A 19,406-nucleotide genomic window follows, 5' to 3' on the forward strand; every position below is an offset into this window, starting at 1 on the left:
CAGGAAAATGAGTTTCTCTTGGGTAAAAAGGTTGAGAAAAGCTGCCTTAGAATCAGGGGCATAACTACAGGGGTTGCAACTGCAACCGAGCCCCATGCTCCAGGGGGGCTGTGCGGCTCCCCTGTACACCTGGATAGGAAGGGGGGGCAGCATGTAGAGAAATCACTTTCCTCCTTTTCCCTTCTGTAGCTGCAGGAGGAAAATGGAGGAGATTGGTTCCTCTGTATGCTGCCCCCGCCACTCCTTCTATCCAGTTCACTTGTGTTCTGCTGTCTCTCTGGGCCCCTGTGTGCTCCCCTGGTCCCCCCCACCACAAACTATGCTCCCTTCCCTCTCCTGCGGGAATGTGTCACGATAGAGAACCAGGAAGGGGTCGGTAAATATGTAATTTGCCAGCTCCTTCCTTTTCCGAATGGACAGTCATAGTCAGTGACATTGTAAAAAAATAAAATAAAATGATAACAAATTTTACAATTAAAATTCTAAAAAATAAAAACTACTGATACCAGTGGGTGAACTTCCAGGCTCGCAAAGGTCAAACTTGCGACCAGGCCCTGGCATTCCACCACCGTGGGGAGGCCCCAAGATGGTAGGAAGGGGGCCCACTGCAAAATTTGTAAAAGGGTCCTACAACAAGAGTAAAGTGCCCCAGGATCAGTGGGAAGAGCCCCAGGCTTAAAAAGGGAAGGGCCCCGGCCAGGGGTCCAGGGGGCCCTTCATGGTTTCTTGCACTGGGGCACTGAAGGTTCTAGTTACGCCTCTACTTAGAATATTGCTGAAGACTAAGCATTTTTCACTGTATGCATTCATGGCATTAAGGTAAAATATGAACATTTACAACCCCCTCTGTCCCCAAGTACTTAGCTGTTGTTCTTGTTACTGACACAAAGTCCTACCAATCGATTTCTGTACAACCTGCCTGTTGGATAAATGCTGCTCAATCAGTGGGGAAGTCTCTGTGCTGTCAGAATTAAATAGATCAGCAGGAGTGATTCCCACATCCACCTCGATTGTGTGTATAGGGGAATGGAGTCTGTTTTTTTTTTTTTAAAAACTGGCCCATCTATGGCTAGCTTTGCTATCGTACGGGCCTCTTGCTCTATGTGCAAGCCAGGCAACACTCCATCCAAATCACATTTTGCAAAAACTAAGAGTCATGTAAAGGTAATTTATTGTCCTACTCACAGTTTAATATGTTGCTAGTCCATAAACACTACAATTCTTCCTCTCCGTAAATGAAATACATATACAGCAATAAAGTAAAGGGAAAAAGTAAAAATCTAGCTTCCTTGAATAAAACCTTTGAGTAAAAAAAATAGAAGGGGGAAGTCAAGAAATGAGAAAGAGTCGTTGATCGCACCCCCCCCCCCCTTCCCATACCCACACACACACACACACACACACACACACTGATCTTCATTGTAAAGCCGGTGGAAGCACCACACCACAATAAAAGAAAATTTAGTAATCAGGCCCATTCTTGGTTTAACATACTGTATATCCTATCTGGGAATATCCATGGCCCTTGGGGGTATTTTTACCAAATGATAGGGATATGGGATTGGATAATTAAAGAATAATTAAAACAGGATTTTCTGCATTGCTGAACCTGAAATCAAAGTGAATAAATCTACATGATGTGTCAGATTTAAATAACATAGGTAACAGTATAAGTAATGGTTCCATGTTTTCATTATACAAACAAACTGGAGTTTAGCTAAAAAAATCCTGCACCTTATTATTTAGCTGTAATAAAGTTTGTCCCACATTTTGTAAATAGCTGGATTTTGTAGAAATTTTCACTGCGGGAATGTCTGTCCTCTTCCTGTCTCTGTACTTCCGGTGTTGCAATGGTTAACAGTCCCAGGATTCTCTCCCCATCACAGGGCATTCTCCAATACTTGTAAGTGATGTGACTAAAGCTGTAGAATTTGTTTTTTTTAGCTTCCCTTCAGTTTTAAGGTACCCTGGGACACGTAGTCCTTCGAAATTGAAAGCAAACTGCAGAGGAGAGCAGAGGAGAAGCTTCAAATGCAGGGAATCCAAGGGGGGTGGGAAAGGTGGCCAGACAGGCAAAATTCAACAACATAAAAATAGGTTTTTCAGGTAAGCTTGAATTGGATTGGATTATATAACTATTGTGTGTATTGTTATTACAATTTGATGTTAAAAAATGAAAGCGTATGCTGTGACCATAGAACAAAGCTGGCCAGGTAGGTGATAGGTCTCATACATAGCCAGCTGCTGGCACAGGAACAGGGATGCGGTGACGTGGCCAATGGCGTGCTCGTGCTGCACGCCAATGGCCACGTTACAAGTTACACCACATTACACCTCATCGCAAAAGTGCATTTCAGCCCTTACTCTCTGTCATAGGAGAGGACCTGTGTTCACAGCACTGAGTGTAGGCAGAGCCACTGACTAGCTGGCTCTACCTGAAGTTTTGTCTTTAACAGCCCCCAAATGACCCCACTGCCACATCTGTGTTCCTGTGCCAGCAGCTGGACGCAATCCGGAGCTGCTGACAGCTAAGTATAACAAACCCTATATTCGCAGTTTACATTATAGTTCTTTGGGGAGGGGGGTGTAAAATAGTGTAGGTTTAAGTTGACATTAGGTAAAATGCTGAATACAAACATACACTCACCGGCCACTTTATTAGGTACGCCTCTTCAATTGCATGGTAGCACAACTTGCTAATCAGCCAATCACATGGCAGCAACTCGTGCATTTAGGCATCTAGACGTGGTGAAGACCACTTGCAGAAGTTCAAAGCATCGGAATGGGGAAGAAAGGGGATTTAACTGACTTTTGAACGTGGCATGGTTGTTGGTGCCAGGCGGGCTGTGTGACAGTCAGACCATCCCAGGCTGGTCTCAGTACTTCAAAAACTGCTGATCTACTGGGATTTTCATGCACAACCATCTCTAGGGTTTACAGAGAATGGTTCAAAAATAAGAAAATATCCAGTGAGGGCCAGTTGTGTGGACGAAAATGCCTTGTTGATGTCAGATGAAAATGGGCAGACTGGTTTGAGATGATAGAAAAGCAACAATAACTCCAAAAACCTTTTGCTAAAACCAAGGTATGCAGAATACCATCTCTGAATGCACAACACATTAAAAAACTTTGCCTGGTCTGATGAGTCTCGATTTCAGTTGTGACATTCAGATGGTAGGGTCAGAATTTGGCATAAACATCATGAAAGCATGGATCCATCCTGCCTTGTATCAAAGGTTCAGACTGGGGATGGTGTATTAGGGTGGGAGATATTTTCTTGGCACACTTTGGGCCCAATTGAGCATTTTTGTTGTAAACCGCTGCACTTTTTTTTTCTTAACTGCAAGACAAAGGCATAATGTGCTAGTATGTATCGCATACTAGCACATTATGTTACACTGAACCCTGAAAACAAAGGGATGCCATTGCTGAAGGCAGCGTCCATCTCTACCTGGTCTTCCTTCCGGGTTCGCGGCTCTGGCTCTGTGACTGGCTGGAGCCGCAATGATGTCACTCCCGCGCATGCGCGCGAGCACCACCAGTCACAGCACACTGCTCTGAAGAAATGGCACAGGTGGCCGTTCCTTTAGAGTGCATGCGCCAGTGACGTAACTGGCTGCTATCTTAGTAAAGGTCTCCAAAACGGTGCATGTTTAGAAGATATTTACACTATCTATAGGTAAGCCTTAATATAGGCAAACCTATAGGTAAAACTTAAAGATGGAAGTTTACTACCTCTTTAAATGCCACGGCCTACTTTAGTATTGTTGCTGACCATGTCCATCCTTTTATGACTATAGTGTACCCATCTTCTGATGGCTACTTCCAGCAGGATAATGCATCATGTCACAAAGCTCAAATCATCTCATCACTGGTTTCAGGAACATGACAATGAGGTCACTGTACTCCAATGGCCTCCACAGTGACCAGATCGCAATCCAATAGAGCACCTTTGAGATGTGGTGGAACAAAAGATTTGCATTATGGATGTCAAGCCGACAAATCTGCACCAACTGCGTGATGCTTTTATGTCAATATGGACCAAAATCTCTAAGGAATGTTTCCAACATCTTGTTACATTTATGCCACAAAGAAATAAGGCAGTTCTAAAGGCAAAAGTGAGTCCACTATGGTACTAGCAAGATGCACCCAATAAATTGGCTGGTAAGTGTATATATAAATTATGATGGAATTAGGGTTTCCGCTCAATGGTAATGCTTCTCAGTGAGTTCAGTCCACTATAGAAATGCTGTTTACGGGCTTGTTGGCCCACTTATTATTAATAATACTGAAAAAAGTTCACATAGAGAATCAGTGTCCCATGCAGGGGTTTCCACCATATGTCCTCCAGACCATCAAACAAAGCACATCAGTGCTTCTGTATACATTCTGTACCTTGGCCCTCTACCATCTGCTCCTGCACTATGCACAGTGCCATCTTAAGAGCATTAAGGTGCCCCGGGCAATGTAGTGCACTGGGGCCCTGCCTACACAATCACCCACGAGAATAAAAATGCAAATTATCAATAAGGCGATATTAATTGGTACAGCAGTGCCAGGCTAATGACAGCTTCCAAGTTCGGGGGCTGGGTCCAGTGAACACACACACAGACGGGAGTCAGACTCGACTGTCTTGAGTATGCCTGTTCCCGTGGAGGCGGACAGGCATTCCTGCATTTGTGGGCTCCCCCTCAATGGCCCAAGTGGCCTGACAGCAGCACAGGGCCAACAGGCGCTTGCCACCTGCTAAATTCGGTGGCGGGATGCACACGGGAATCAGACTAATGCTTGGCTGGGGCTGGGTTGCTGGGCAGGTGGGGCCCCCCAGGCAAGTGGGGCCCCTGGGCAACTGCCCAGCGTGCCTATTCGGTAAGATGGCCCTGACTATGCAGACTCCTGGGGACGGACCCCTACACAGAGACCTACAGTCTTTTGGGTGGAGCCCTAAACCATTGTCGGGTCCCAGACTATAAGGGCTGTGAACAGCTGCCCAATTAGCCTGCTGGTTGCTGGAAAAAAACCCCAGACACTGGATTGGAGGCTTAAACCCCCCCTCGATAGCACAGTCTCCGAGCTCCAGCCCCTGATTCGGGAATTACAAAACCAGGAGAAAGATGAAAAACCACCTTTCTCCGCTCAGAACTGACATTCTGGAGCCTTGCACTCTGCAAATGTACAAACCCTGTATCCTGTACCCTGCATTATACTGTACCCTGTATTATACTGTACCCTGTATAATACTGTACCCTGTATTATACTGTACCCTGCATTATATTGTACCCTGTATAACATATAGTACAGTATATACTGTATGTATATATAGAATGGATTTTCAATTTTAATTATGTTCTGTTAATCTTTTGATCCACGCACCTCTACCAGACTTCATAGCTAGGTGCCACCACTGTTTTTTTACAACTTCACAGGTCCTTATGTCATCTGTCTGCTCATTGGACAATTATTCATCATGATCAAATCACGTTTTTATTGTCCTGTTGGCACAGGACTGTCTGAACACAGCTAAAAATCCTGTACGTGTTCCAACTGTGTATTTAGCTGTTTGCTTGGAGTTCCATTTGAGATATGGTAATGAGATATCATTTAAGATGTCTTTTTTTGTTAGATTAAACATACTCTGTTTGCCGAATCTTTTGGCACAGCACGCATTTTCCATCTCCAGCTAAAAGTGCTGCCTGCCTCGAACACTCTCCAGCTGTAATATATCTTTGTTATAGACATGGCCAACAACTATACAGTATATTGTGTGACTCACATCATGTATACTGCATGTAGAGCCCAGACTATGGTAGCCTCCAAGGCAGCTGTGTCCAAAGGATTACTGTCCTTAAGATTACTGTCTTTAAATACAATTTACTTATTTTCAGATGTCAGTTTTGCCTCAATGTATGCAGTTAAGTTAGTAATTAGGGTGAATTTGAATATCTATACTAGTGGAAATATTTATAAAGCAGTGAATGTGACATTACCAAACTTTACTGTAGGTGAATCAATCATTGTCCTTTAACCACTCCAGCTCCGGAAAGGTTTTACCCCCTTAATGACCAGGCCATTGCGATTCGGCACTGCGTTACTTTAACTAACAATTGCACAATCGTGCGACGCTGCACTCAAATACCATTAATGTCCTTTTTCCCCACAAATAGAGCTTTCTTTTGGTGGTATTTGATCACCTCTGCGGTTTTTAGATTTTGCGCTATAAACAAAAAAAGAGCAACGATTTTGAAAAAAAAAGAAACAATATTTTTTACTTTCTGCTATAAAACATTCCAAATAAAAAATTTTTAAAAAATCAAAATTTTTTATCAGTTTAGGCCAATTTGTATTCTGCTACACATTTTTGGTAAAAAAAAATTCCCAGAAAGCGTATTTTAATTGGTTTGTTCACAAGTTATAGCGTTTACAAACTACGGGATAGATTTTTGGACTTTTTTATTTATTTATTTATTTTTTTACTAGTAATGGTGGCGATCAGCGATTTTTAGTGGGACTGCGACATTGCGGCGATCAGATTGGGCCCCTAACTGACATTTTTGACACTTTTTGGGGACCGGTGACAATAATACAGTAATCAGTGCTAAATAATATGCATTGCTACTGTATAAATGATACTGGCAGGGAAGGGATTATTATTGGGGGTTAAAAAAGGGTTAAATGTATGCCTATTTGTGCTTACTAACTGTGGGGGGGGGGCTCTGTGGCAGGCACAGAGAGATCAGCTCAGCTGAAACACACAATCTCTCTGTGCCTGTCTGACAGAAGAGCTGCCTGTTTTGTTTATATAGGCAGGCGGCTCTTCTGTCAGTTTCTGTAAAGATTGCGGGAGGCCGGCGGGCGATCGTACCCGCTCGTCCCATGGTCTGGCTCCCCCTGTGTCTAATCACAGCGGGAGCGTGGCTTCGGCGTGCGAGCCCTGCCGAGACTGTGTGCACATAATCACGTAGATCTATGTGATTATGTGCAGCCGAGCCGCCCTGCCGCAGTAAATCTGCGTAGGGCAGTCGGCAAGTGGTTAGAGCATGTGCACCAGGAAGATACACCTGCAGTGACTGGTAAATGTTACGTTTACTGCTTTATAATTATAATCCCTGCATTTTATATACAGTTTAATTTTTCTAATTTTATAGTAATAACTATTAGCTATTTGTGCACATGTACAAAAATTCTACTTGTCCAAGAATTCTATATACTAGTACCTGGCATACAGATTCCTCTCCCAAATACTTGTACATGCTATACATTTTTAGTATGAAGCATACAGCTTTATTTACTAAGCTCAATGAACATTTACTTTGCTAAATGAACAGCCTCGCTATCTATAGTAAATTCACATCAATGTCTCACTTTGCCTTGGCTGTCCAGTAACCAGATACCCCAGAGACTTTGACAATCCTATGGAGAAGTATTATAGTTTAGAAGATGTGGAAGCATAAAACCAGTCATTAGAGAAATATGTACACCTGGCAAAAAGCATTATAAGAAAGCGATGAACAATGGCAGCCCACATATTTCTCTCATGACATATTTTCTTTTAATGGTTTATGTTGATTACTCATTGATGGTTTTGGTTTTTTAAATATCAAACTTAATAAAAGTATAAAGGGGATTAGCAAATAATTGGTTTTGGTCTAAAATGTTAATTAAGGGCTTTGTTACACTTGTAGTAGTCTCTAAAAAGTGATCTGTGGTGGATTACTTTTCAGAGAGCATTACATGAGTGGCTGACGTGTATTCAGGAGGCAATACAAAGATGTAATTGATAATGCAAAATAAGCTTAAGTGGAATTCCACCCAAAAGTGCACATTTTGGCACCTTTCAGGGGGGAGGGGGGAGGGGGGAATGGGTACCTGTTTTTGACAGGTACCCTTTCCCACTTCCTGGAGACGGCCCTGTGGCGCTGTCCCTTGGAAGTTTGGCCCCCCTCCTTCCTCCTCCGCCTCCGCGCCAATAAGAAAGCTCAGCGTGCTTCACACATGCCGGGTTCCCTTACCCTGAATGGAGGTGGCAGCACCCGAGAGCCGATACGGAAATCGGCTTCGGGTGCCGACATCACGGGAACGCTGGACAGGTAAGTCCTAATATTTAAAAGTCAGCAGCTACAGTATTTGTAGCTGCTGACTTTATTTCTTTTCCCTGGGGGGCGGACTCCTCTTTACTTCTCATTAAATCAAATCTCCTTTCATGTTGTGAATGCTGCCTATCTGTTGGTCATGGTCATCTCTTTCCAAAACTTCCTGGATTCCCTGAATCCTTTGCAGCTTCTCTGCTGTTTACTTTTGATTTCTAAGGACTACAGGTCCCATGGTACCTTTCTGCCTTTAAGCAGCAATTCCTGTACTGCCTCTTGAAACTGCTCCTCCCAGCACCCCTATAGCTCAGAAGGTAGGCTCTATGAAATATGTAACATGGCAGTTCCCAATCACAGGGCATAGTGTATACACAGAATTCAAGGAAGGAAATGTGTGGGAATCTTCACAATGTAAGATTACAAACTTCGAGATCATTCAGAATAATAGAAGTAGGTGAAAGGTAATTACAACACAATGTGGAAATAAATATATGATTTTACTTTTTGACCACAGATACACATTTTCAAGCTGACCCTACTGGTAAACGGTTTAATTAAATGTAGCCAATGGTTACATTTGTTTACTAATAACCTCTGGCATTCCCTAGAATTGTTACATTATATTGTATCTCTTGTTACAAAAACATATGTATTTCCTATTCTCCTTGGCTCCCCCTAGTGGCCATATTTGGTATTTTATATTTCATTATGAAGAGAAAATAGCATGAGGGTCTACATGCTTGTATATAAATGTGATAGAATGCTTAGGAATCCTCATACTACTGTATATAGGGGTTGATTTGATCTGAGAGATTAGTGCTAAAATACTGCCAACATTGTGGCCAGCTTAAGAGATACTAAACAACTCATATACAGGAGGCATGCTTCTTTACTTCTAAATTATAAATCAGAATCATTTAAATGTTAGACTTCAGTATTTTAGCTTTGTGTTCTATACGAACAATCCACATGGGATAACAGAGCTAATGTACAAATGAGGGAAGGAAGGAAAACAGAAAGGTTCCTTGGAGCAACCAATCATTTTTTACAATAGGTTTTGAAAAGAAAGCAAACATACTGGGTATTGTTGACATGACCTTCGATGTTCCTTTCCACCAGTTTTGAAGTAATGACTCCATTATCCTCTAAACTTGGTAGTCTTTGGTTGGGTAACTGTGTCACAATGTTTAATTTAACTCCTTTCCGCCCAGCCCCAGAGTCCTTTTAACTGGGCTGTTACGCCTGGGGGCAAGAAGGTCTACTTGATTACATGACCAATGTGGATGACTTTCACAGTGGTCACATGATCAGGAAGGGGTCCTGACAGCTCTCGATTATTACTAGAGACCAGGAGCTGTTTTGACACAGTGATCTCTGTGCTTGGGGTGCGCAGTGAGCACGCTCTCAGCACAGAAACCTCTGCTGCCCATGGATGCACAGGTGCGGGAAAGAGGGCATTAAAGTCCATCCTCCCTGCCACCACAGATATGTATTATGTGGCCTTCAAAAGCTTAGAAGAGAAGTTTGGGTTGCTTTTTTTTCAGAATCCTACTTACCTATGTGGATGCAGCATCGGTCTGATGCTGCATCTGCTGGATCTGTCCCCGCTGGCTCTAAGACTGAGAACCAAGCGATCAAACACCGCTGATCACTCGGTCCTCAGAGCTCCCTGAGCAGAGAGCTGGTGACTGTCAGTCGCCGCTCTCTGCTCTGCCCCACCCCACCTCCTCGCTCACTGGAGTGCATGGCTATGGAGGGGGCGGGAGTGGCCAGCTTAGGCTCTCAGTGACTCGCAATCTTTCGTGAGCCTTGACTAGCTATGTGACGTCCTTTGGACACAGATCGCGGTAAGTGGCCCTTTGCCAGGTGATCAGCTGTGTCCAATCACAGCTGGTTACATGTAAACAGACTTACTGGTTATCGGAAGTCCTTTCCTCAGCGCTGTCTCTGAGTGAGGAAAGGAGAGCCGATCATGGACAAGCCTGACAGTACATTGTTTATACTGATAATTAGGGCACTGATCATCAGTGCCCTGATAATCAGTGCAGCCCCATCAGTGCAGACCAGTGCAGCTTATCAGTGCCCATCAGTGCAGCTTATCAGTGCATCCTATTAGTGCCCATCTGTGTGGCTTATCACTGCCGCCTCATCAGTGCTTCCTCATCAGAGCAGCCTTATCAGAGCAGCCACTTCAGTGCCCATCAGTGCAGCCACATCAGTGTAGCCCTAATCAGTGCACATCAGTGCAGCCTAATCAGTGCAGCTTCATCACCGCACATCAGTAAAGAAAAAAAAATACTTATTTGCAATATTTTATAAAAGAAACTACGAAAAAAAATTTTTTTCTTCAAAGTGTTCTCCCCTCTCTGTAGGCTCATGTTACTCCCTTCCTCAACCTCAGAACCAACATCAGAATCAAGTAATGCCTGTGCATCATTAAAAAGCAAGTAAGACAAGGAGGGGGAAAGGGGGGACTTTAAATGAAACGCACGGTGGGATTAGCCGTGCGCCTCCATCCCTAATATCAATTGAGACAATGCAAAAAAGGTTGGGACTTTGAATGAGAGACATGACTGAGTAAAAAATGTTATATCATATTTATTGATACATAAAAAAAAGGGGGTAATAATAATGTATTGCACGTATAGGCTAGCATGGTATAATAACAGTAAAGTGATAAAGTACATATGTACACCCCGACAATAACAATCTCAAAAGAACCAACATGGCAATGAAACAGTAGTACAGAGTATTAGCATGACTTCATAACATCCATTGACTGACGCGTTTCGTGGACTAACGCCACTTCTTCAGAGTCGGTGTATGATCATATCTATAAGTAAATGAGTATAAGCGTATAAGTACATTGCATTAGATGGTAGTCTGGAAATTGGGGGAGAAGGGGAGAAAAAAGGGGGGGAATGGGAAACAAGGTCCCCATAGCCCCAACACTTACACAGTGGTTCCAACAGTGACTGGTTCTGGGGGTGGGGGCAGCAACCCCTGATGTCTCCCCCGGGAGCTGAGGGCACGAGGGGTCCGCGGGTAAGGCGAAGGTGTCACATATAGAGTAAATTTGTAGAAATGTTGCTGGGTAAGCGGAGTATATCTGAATAGAGTAAATGGCCATAATTAATGGTAATTAATTGTATTAGGTATACAACTTGATGTTACTGAACTGAAGTGTGTGGTGAAGGAGAATAAAAATGGTGTGAGGATAGAAAATGAAGTGAGGTGAAATAGGGGGATGTGATGAGGGACTGAGATAATAAATAAAAAAAAAAAAAAAAAAATTGTAAAATGGTTATGGTTATGATAAATGTATAACAGTAGCCAAAGTATATCTATATGAAATGAGTATAAATATTAACTGTAATAGATAAGTATGTACTATATAGGGGATATAAGGCTACTTAGTTGGTATGTATAGTAATAGAATATCTACATGACTATGTACTTTGTGAAGAACATAATGCTAGTAAATGGTATATGTAGTAAGGGAGTTGTGGTAAGGGAATGTCAAAACATATTAGCTTGGAAATTATATTGAGTGAATGGGTGTGGGGGTGATATGTGGTGAAGTGAAGTAGTAAAGGCAGAAAAAGGGGGGAGTCATGGGATGGTGGTAAATTGTGAATGAAGTGATAGATGTGAATAAAGACAGAAGAAGCCCGACTGATAGCTGTGCCTGATTAAGGAAGCGTGTAATAGTGACTGAATGAAGAGCGGGGTGAGAAGGGAAGGGAATTGGTGTGAGAGTAGTAGAAGTAGAAAGATGATGTAAGATGTACATCAAGATGTACATCAGTGTAGCCCTAATCAGTGCACATCAGTGCAGCCTAATCAGTGCAGCTTCATCACCGCACATCAGTAAAGAAAAAAAAATACTTATTTGCAATATTTTATAAAAGAAACTACGAAAAAAAAATTTTTTCTTCAAAGTGTTCTCCCCTCTCTGTAGGCTCATGTTACTCCCTTCCTCAACCTCAGAACCAACATCAGAATCAAGTAATGCCTGTGCATCATTAAAAAGCAAGTGGCTGCTGCTGTGTTCAAATAATTCAGCTGACTCCACCATGCATGATGCTGGAGCTATGGCAGGAGTAGCTGTGGACAAGGTGGCAGAATAAGCCGCTCTGGCAGCTGCGGTGGACTGCATACTTGTATCAGCTTGAGGGAGGATGGGGATGGTTTAGTAAGCCAGTTAACCACCTCCTCTGCATGCTGTGGCTGGATAGCACTGGCAACATCACTAAACAGAGGAAATGGTGCCCTGCCTGAGGACAGACCATGTCCACCTTTGCCTGTGGATACAGATGCTGCTGTCCCCCTTCACAGTGCCATGGGAATGTCTGCCTCTCCCTATTGGCCTCCGAGACAGGATGGGGGGGCTTATTACCAAAATGTAATAGAAACAGGGAAAGAAATATGTACTTGGATGCACTTTCACCAATGAAACGTGGTGTTTGGTGCAATTTAACTTGAGGACTCACTACACAGATACACTCCACTGACACACTACAATGCACTTAAATGTACTGCAGTAAAACTGCAATAACGCACTTCAAAATATTGCAATAAAAAGGCACTAATGCTCTTCAATATACTGCAGTAAAAGTGCCCTGATGCACTTCAATATACTGCAGTAAAAGTGCACTAACGCACTTCAATATACTACAAAAAAAAGTGCACTAACGCACTTCAATATACTACAATAAAAGTGCCCTGATGCACTTCAATATACTGCAGTAAAAGTGCACTAATGCACTTGAATATACTGCAGTAAACCTGCCCTGACACACTAAACTGACACTAAAGTAAAAAAGGAAGGTCACGCTGCACTATCACTATATTCACACTACACTAACACTTTACACAATAGAATCAAAATAACACACTAACTTGCTAGTAGCAATGAACAGAGCCTTGTTCTATCTTTCTCCACTTGAATATCATACTGCAAATGGCTGCTCTGGGAAGGAACCTTTTATAATGTGAGATGGGTCTACGAGCAATGACCCATGATTGGACACAGTCATCATTACTTTCTCCAATAATGGCTGACAGTGTTTTGTGCCCTGATTGGGCAAAGCCTTCATTGCTTTAGCCAATGAGGGCTTCCAATGCATTATGGGGCACCCAGTGCATTGTGGAGCATTTGGCGGGCCGAACAAATGGTGAAATGCCCCCACAATTCGGGTGTTTGCCAAATGGGCGAACAGCCACTGTTCAGGCCGAACTCATGCTTGGGCCAAACTGTTGGCTCAACAGTAGTTACTTTAAATAAATTCACTGAAAAATAGAGATAAAAGTGATTTCCTTTGCTGACACCAACGAGCTGAACAAGCTTCATTGTCTATAATATTTCATCACATAGCTGAGCATCTCATTCAGCAGCAAGTTTGTGAATGAAGTCTACACCCTCCCTCTTTTCCCCAGCATTATCATGTTACAGAATGTGTAGGAACATTTGACTTGATGGCTTGCTGTGTCAGTGTGTCACATGCTCTTGTGGTTAAAGCTTTCTCTTCATTCAAAGAAGAAGATTTAACATTGCACCAGAATTGCATCAGACGCTTCAGACAGCCAGAAATCTAGAGGGCAGGACACAGCAATTTTTTGGCATAGCTATATCATATGCTGGATCTTGTTCAGGTCCTTTGAAGGAATGTCTATACAAGATTAATATTATACAGGATTTATATAGCACCATCAGTTTGCGCAGCACTTTACAACATCATCTAAAATTGTGCATTAGAGGGGCAGTTAAAGCTGAACTTTGGTTACATTGTCCAAACAAATTTCTCAAAAAATCAACTACCAAATGCCTATGTAAACCCAGATATTACCTTGTAAATGTAGCAGCAACATCATTATTGTGCTAATTATAGCCTGTGCAGAGAGCAGACCTGTGGGAGGGATGCATCAGGTTCCACCACTTACAAACTGCCTGCAAAAAACTACAGGAGGGGGCGGAGACAAGACCAGTCACCCTGCACAAGGAGAGAGATCAGCAGTGACTGGTCTTTATTACAGAAAAGCTCCTGCACAGAGACAAAGATTCACACTGGATTACTGCACAGATCTGGAGGAAATACACAAAGCACACCAAGATTCAACTAAGAATTCACATGCCTCTTGTATTTAGACAATTGGGGTTATTTACAATTGCTTGAGAGTCCAAAATCTGATGCAACTCTGCATAGAAACCAGCATAGAAATCAGCTTCCAGGTTTTATTGCCAAATCTTAATTGAACACGCTGAAGTTACAAGCTGATTGGCTACCATGCACATTTACACCAGATTCCGAGTGCAACAGTTTTAGTAAATCAACATCAATAGGTCAGCTTTAAAGGAAGAAAAATAGAATTTATATAACTATATTTATTTAACTATATTTATATAACTACAGTAAATTATTATATATTGCCCCATCCAAATACATTAGCAACAATAAGAACCAAGGCCAAAGCAGAATACCAGGAATTACCTTTTTAGGCTCCATGCACACTAGTGTTTTTTATAAACTCAAAAACGCTAGAATAAAAACTCTGGATGAAAAAAGCTGATAATGGCGTTTTTGTGCTGGCTTGTTTGTAGTAGCGTTTTAGTAGCCTTTAGAAGCGTTTAATGCTTTTTTCTGCTGGAAAAACTCTCCAAAAACTCTATAAAAACAATTTCTTCTCCTAGACGCTGAAGCTCAATAAACCCTAATAGCCAGAAGTAGTGTGCGTGGACACATAGGATAACACTATTTAGCTTCTAGGAGCAGAAAAAAATGCTAATAGCTTCAGAGAGCTTAACAAAACGCTAGTGTGCATGGAGCCAAATTGGTGACTTACATTGATCCAGCTTGGCATGATATAATTATTTATATCTTATGTCTGGAGGGCCACTGGGCATTCCAAAAACCACTGTAGTAGCCCACATTATATTCAGTAATAGCTGCGATCTTCAGGGTCCTGCTCGAGTGGCTTCCCCAGTGCAAACTGATTACAGGGGGTCACTAGCCCGGCACTACTGCCATTCAGAAAATGCCTTGCAATTGTTCAATGAATACAAGAAATTAGGTAATTGGGCAAGAATAGATTATGACTTCCTCCACCCATCCTATCAATCTCGTCCAATCAGAGAGTCCTTTGTTTACATTGGAAGAAATACAAGATGTTCTCTGAATGGTGGCGGTACCAAGTGAGTGACCCCCTGCAGTGTACAGAGGGTAAGCCGCTCATGCAGGACCCAAAAGATTGTAGCTATCACTGTATTTAGAGGGCTACTACAATGGTTCTTGGCATCTGCAGTGGCTTTCTATGTATAAGATATGGATATCACCTCATGCCAAGTTGGTTCATTGTAAGTTGACAATAAAGATAAATCCTGGAGTTTCATTTTAAGGACTCATCTTATCCATTTACAAATAAAATGAGTGAAAATATCTGCAAAATTGGAGATTTAGCCCAATACTTGGCAAAGATTTAGGAATATTACCCAATCTGCCTAACTGTACTAGTCCAGCATTCCAGACAATTGACTTGGTATCCCCATGGCTGAAGAATGTGGGACATCTGTCATGCTCATAACCAGGCAAAATGCCTTTCAGCTCTGAGTGGATGGGAGAAGGTTTCTTCCCCTTCAAATCACCAATCCAGTTTCAACACCGGATCCATATCCATATCCATATGTTTGGTAAACATTTTAGATGCACAAAAAATAGTAAAAGCAGGTATATCATGTGATTTGTTCATACTGTGTATCCAATTAGATTGGGGGGGGGGGGCAGTAGGATAGTTTTTTATGCTTTTTTCCCCTGACAAAATGTGGGCGCTGTCTCTATTATTTAGGAGTTTGTCCGCTCTAGTGGCCAATGAAGAAATAACACCTATAAATTGCTCTCAACTGTCCCTGATTTTTAGGGACTGTCTCTGATTTGGAACAAAGTCCCTCTGTCCCTTTTTCCTCCTTATTTATCCCTCATTTTGGTCTGATCTATATAGATGTATACATAATGCACTTTTCATCTTTCAAAAATGTTTCCCAGTGTTAAACCTTTCATCCAAGTTTTAAATGGCTGCATCTGTGAATTTGAAAAGCCAGTATAAAGTAAAAGTAGTGGTAAAAAAAAGCACTTGTGGGTTTAACTAATCATTTTTTTATTTAATTTTTTTATAATCCTCCTTTAAAGGTGCATGACTTAGAGTGTGCCCTTTGCCTACATACTTTTGCTAATAGGTATCCCTCGTTCCCATCCCAAAAAGTTGGGAGCTATGCCTATATGTTCAACAATCAGCTAGGACCCGATTCTCCCAAAATGGCTGCAAAAGAATTAGGGACATTTCAGAGATGTAATATCATCATTCCACCCATGGTAAAACACAACCTCATGGTTTTCAGCTCATATGGGCCAAAAGGTTGTCTTCTGCCCCGTTAGCGAGTCAAAACCTTGTCTCATCCTTAAATCCCATAGACAGCGGTGTTTTTAGAATAAGCAGATATGATTTGAATTTATCTGGCTTTCAGTGTAGAGATCAAGGAAAAGAAGAGATCTCTCCATTTCTATTGCATAGTGCTGGTCAGTGACCCATGCAGAGTGTGTAGCTTTCCCCCTATTGTGTCCGTCTGCCCATATTAGCACAATATGTCTATTAAAGTATGCTTTTGGCAAGTGGGGAGAGCCACTTTAACCTGTGGAGTCTGCAAAAGATTGCCCCTGATCTTCTGTTACGGGGTTCTCCAAGAGAAGTTCTTTTGATATCCATAGCCTTGCATCATGCACATGATGACTTTCAAGGTCTGATTAATAGTGAGTCACCCAGTTACAATTTTGGGTGGAGGTCACGTTTGCTGTGGCTTTGACATCAGCGTATACATGAGCTTTATTCAAACGCTGCATTCCTAAGAAATTAGTCTCGCAATGTTGCCTACAGACATGGCCCATACAACCACTGATGTAACATTCAGCTCAGTCAAGGTCCCAACCCTGCCCCCCCCCCCCATACAGTGTGGTTGCTTTACCTCCCAGATTGAATGACAGTTTTCTGAACCTGCACTTCTCCTGGAGTCTAAATTCTTCCTACTAGCAAATCAGAACTCGTCCTCATCTTGGTACTGTCCAGACCCCTCGCCTGCACAATATGATATCTGCAATATCCGCAAACATAAAAGCCTACACATATGATGTTATAACTTCAGCTGGCCATACATTATACAATTTTATTAATTCAATTTTCTTTAGATTTACCTTAAACTATGTAGTAGAAGGACCTGCCTGATTGCATACAAAATTGAAAGTGTTTAGGTTTGACCTCATATTATATGGTTTTGGTAAATTCAAATGAAAATTGTACAAGAATATTGTATAATGTATAGCCAGCCTCCAGCTTTTTTCAAACTCAGATTACATCAGACATTGGACTCTCCCAATGTGATCCAGATCTACAGTTACAGCAGGTGTGCAGAGGAGAGAGAAAACTAAAGGAGGAGGCAAACAACGAATATAAGTGTACTTTTGATGTAATTACGCTGTTAGTAGTTGTAATTAAAAATCAATAAAGCTGCATACGGGGTTTTGCTGGCTGTCTAAAAAGGATGTTTAATTAGCTCCTGTCTAAATTGGTCCTAGTATTTGTATGTATAAATATGAGTTAGGGACCTAAGACTGTAAGCTCCTTCAGGGCAAGGACTAATGTGAATTTACAATATACTTTATGTATAATACTGCGTAAATTGATGGCGCTATATAAGTACCTAAAATAAATAAATTCCAGATATCAGTGAAAATTACACTTGATTTCATTTTTTTTAATAATTCGGATGGGTGTTATTACATCATGTGCAACTGTATGAAGTATTACATAATACAAATTTCCTTACCTAGGAGTGGGCAGCAGCAACAGATAAGGTGAAGGCATAGAGTAAGCTCCTGGCTGCTGCTGCACAAACAAGAGGCTGATACAGCTCAGGGACATGGCCATCCATGACCTCATGGCAAGATCTACTATTTGAAGCCAAAACGCTGCTCCAGGAACGTCAAATACTTCTCAGACCACAGGGATTGTAAGTGCCAGAGAGGGCAAGCCTTGAAACTAAAGGAAACAAAGCAGATATTAGTCTATGATCATTGTCTTTTAGTATTTTTACGCATGTTCATGCATCACCCTATGCCTCCTTCCAGCTTTCTTTCAAGCTTATTGAGTTTTCAGATGTAATACAACAGCAAGCATCACCCAAAATACCTGTGCTACAACTTTTAGTGGAGATAAATGCCAAAAGAGAAGCCGATATGGATTTGAGGTCTACATCAGAAATGATTTCAATGCCCACTGATCTGACATTACACTATTACACTATTGAAGTTCATCTTTACAACACTGATGAAAGAATGAAAGAATGATCTTTTGTCACTATAGATGCATAGACTGCCAGCATTGTCTGGACTGATCGTTACATTAGACACTGTATTCTAACTTGCCCTACCTTAAATTTGCATTGTAGTCTATGAACAGTAGAATGAATGAAGCAACAATCCAGAGTACAGCTGTTCTCACAGAATCAAGAAACGTAACATTCACTACCATCCCATGAAAGTTTTACAAAATCATTTTTATCCTTTACATACATAAACCAGACAGAATATCCTGTTATCCTGTAATTCATCAAAGCTGCCTTCTATGTTATTACAATGTGTTTTCTGATTGTATAGGATTCATTAAAAAAAAAAAAAAAATCTGTATTTTTGATTTTTTGGCAAAAAGAATATTACCAAGCATACCCCCCAAGATTACCATGCTATCACTTTTCACTTTTATTAAGTTATCTTTATGTTTATGTCCCTTAGATTACTGGTCCTCCAATTCTAAAACTTTCTCCATAGATGAATAAAGTTTCCCTGTGTCCCCTGACAACAAATCAACTTTAAATGTAGAATGATAACCTGACCATCTAATGCATGCAAAGGTTTTTTAAGATTAAATAATGCTGCAGATTTGATGTCCCAACCTGTCTCAGGGTATGAAGCTTGTCCCTCTGCCGGCTCTCCTGTAATGTCTAATAGTAGAGTGGACAGGTACACGTTCCTGAATATCAGGCGGGGTTATATATGCTGGAATGGGAGGGGAATTTCAGCTCAGATGTTTAACCATTTGCAGTTGTAATCCTGATATAAAGGGCTAGTGTAGTAGCAGGATTCTCATTAGATATATACAGTATATATGCAGCAACATTACAAGTATATACATAATAAGTGACATATTGTTTAAACACAAGCTGGTCATAGTCAGACAGATGGCTACTTAAAGTGATTGTAAACGATCACCTTGTAA

General features: G+C 41.6%; 1 protein-coding gene across 1 annotated transcript in view; it reads right to left on the reverse strand.

Moving 5' to 3' along the window:
- ADM2 (adrenomedullin 2) overlaps positions 1-19,181 on the reverse strand; it is a 40,124-nt gene extending 20,943 nt beyond the window's left edge. Inside the window, exons 1-2 of the mRNA XM_082255652.1 lie at positions 19,084-19,181; positions 17,959-18,170 (exon numbers count right to left, since the gene is read on the reverse strand). Of these exons, the coding sequence (XP_082111778.1) occupies positions 17,959-18,071 (113 nt within the window). The 5' untranslated portion in view covers positions 18,072-18,170; positions 19,084-19,181. The remainder of the gene's footprint in view (positions 1-17,958; positions 18,171-19,083) is intronic.
- Positions 19,182-19,406: the final 225 nt, after the last annotated feature.

Source organism: Pelophylax lessonae, assembly GCF_965119305.1.
Source record: "Pelophylax lessonae genome assembly, chromosome: 4".
Taxonomy (NCBI): Eukaryota; Metazoa; Chordata; class Amphibia; order Anura; family Ranidae; genus Pelophylax; species Pelophylax lessonae.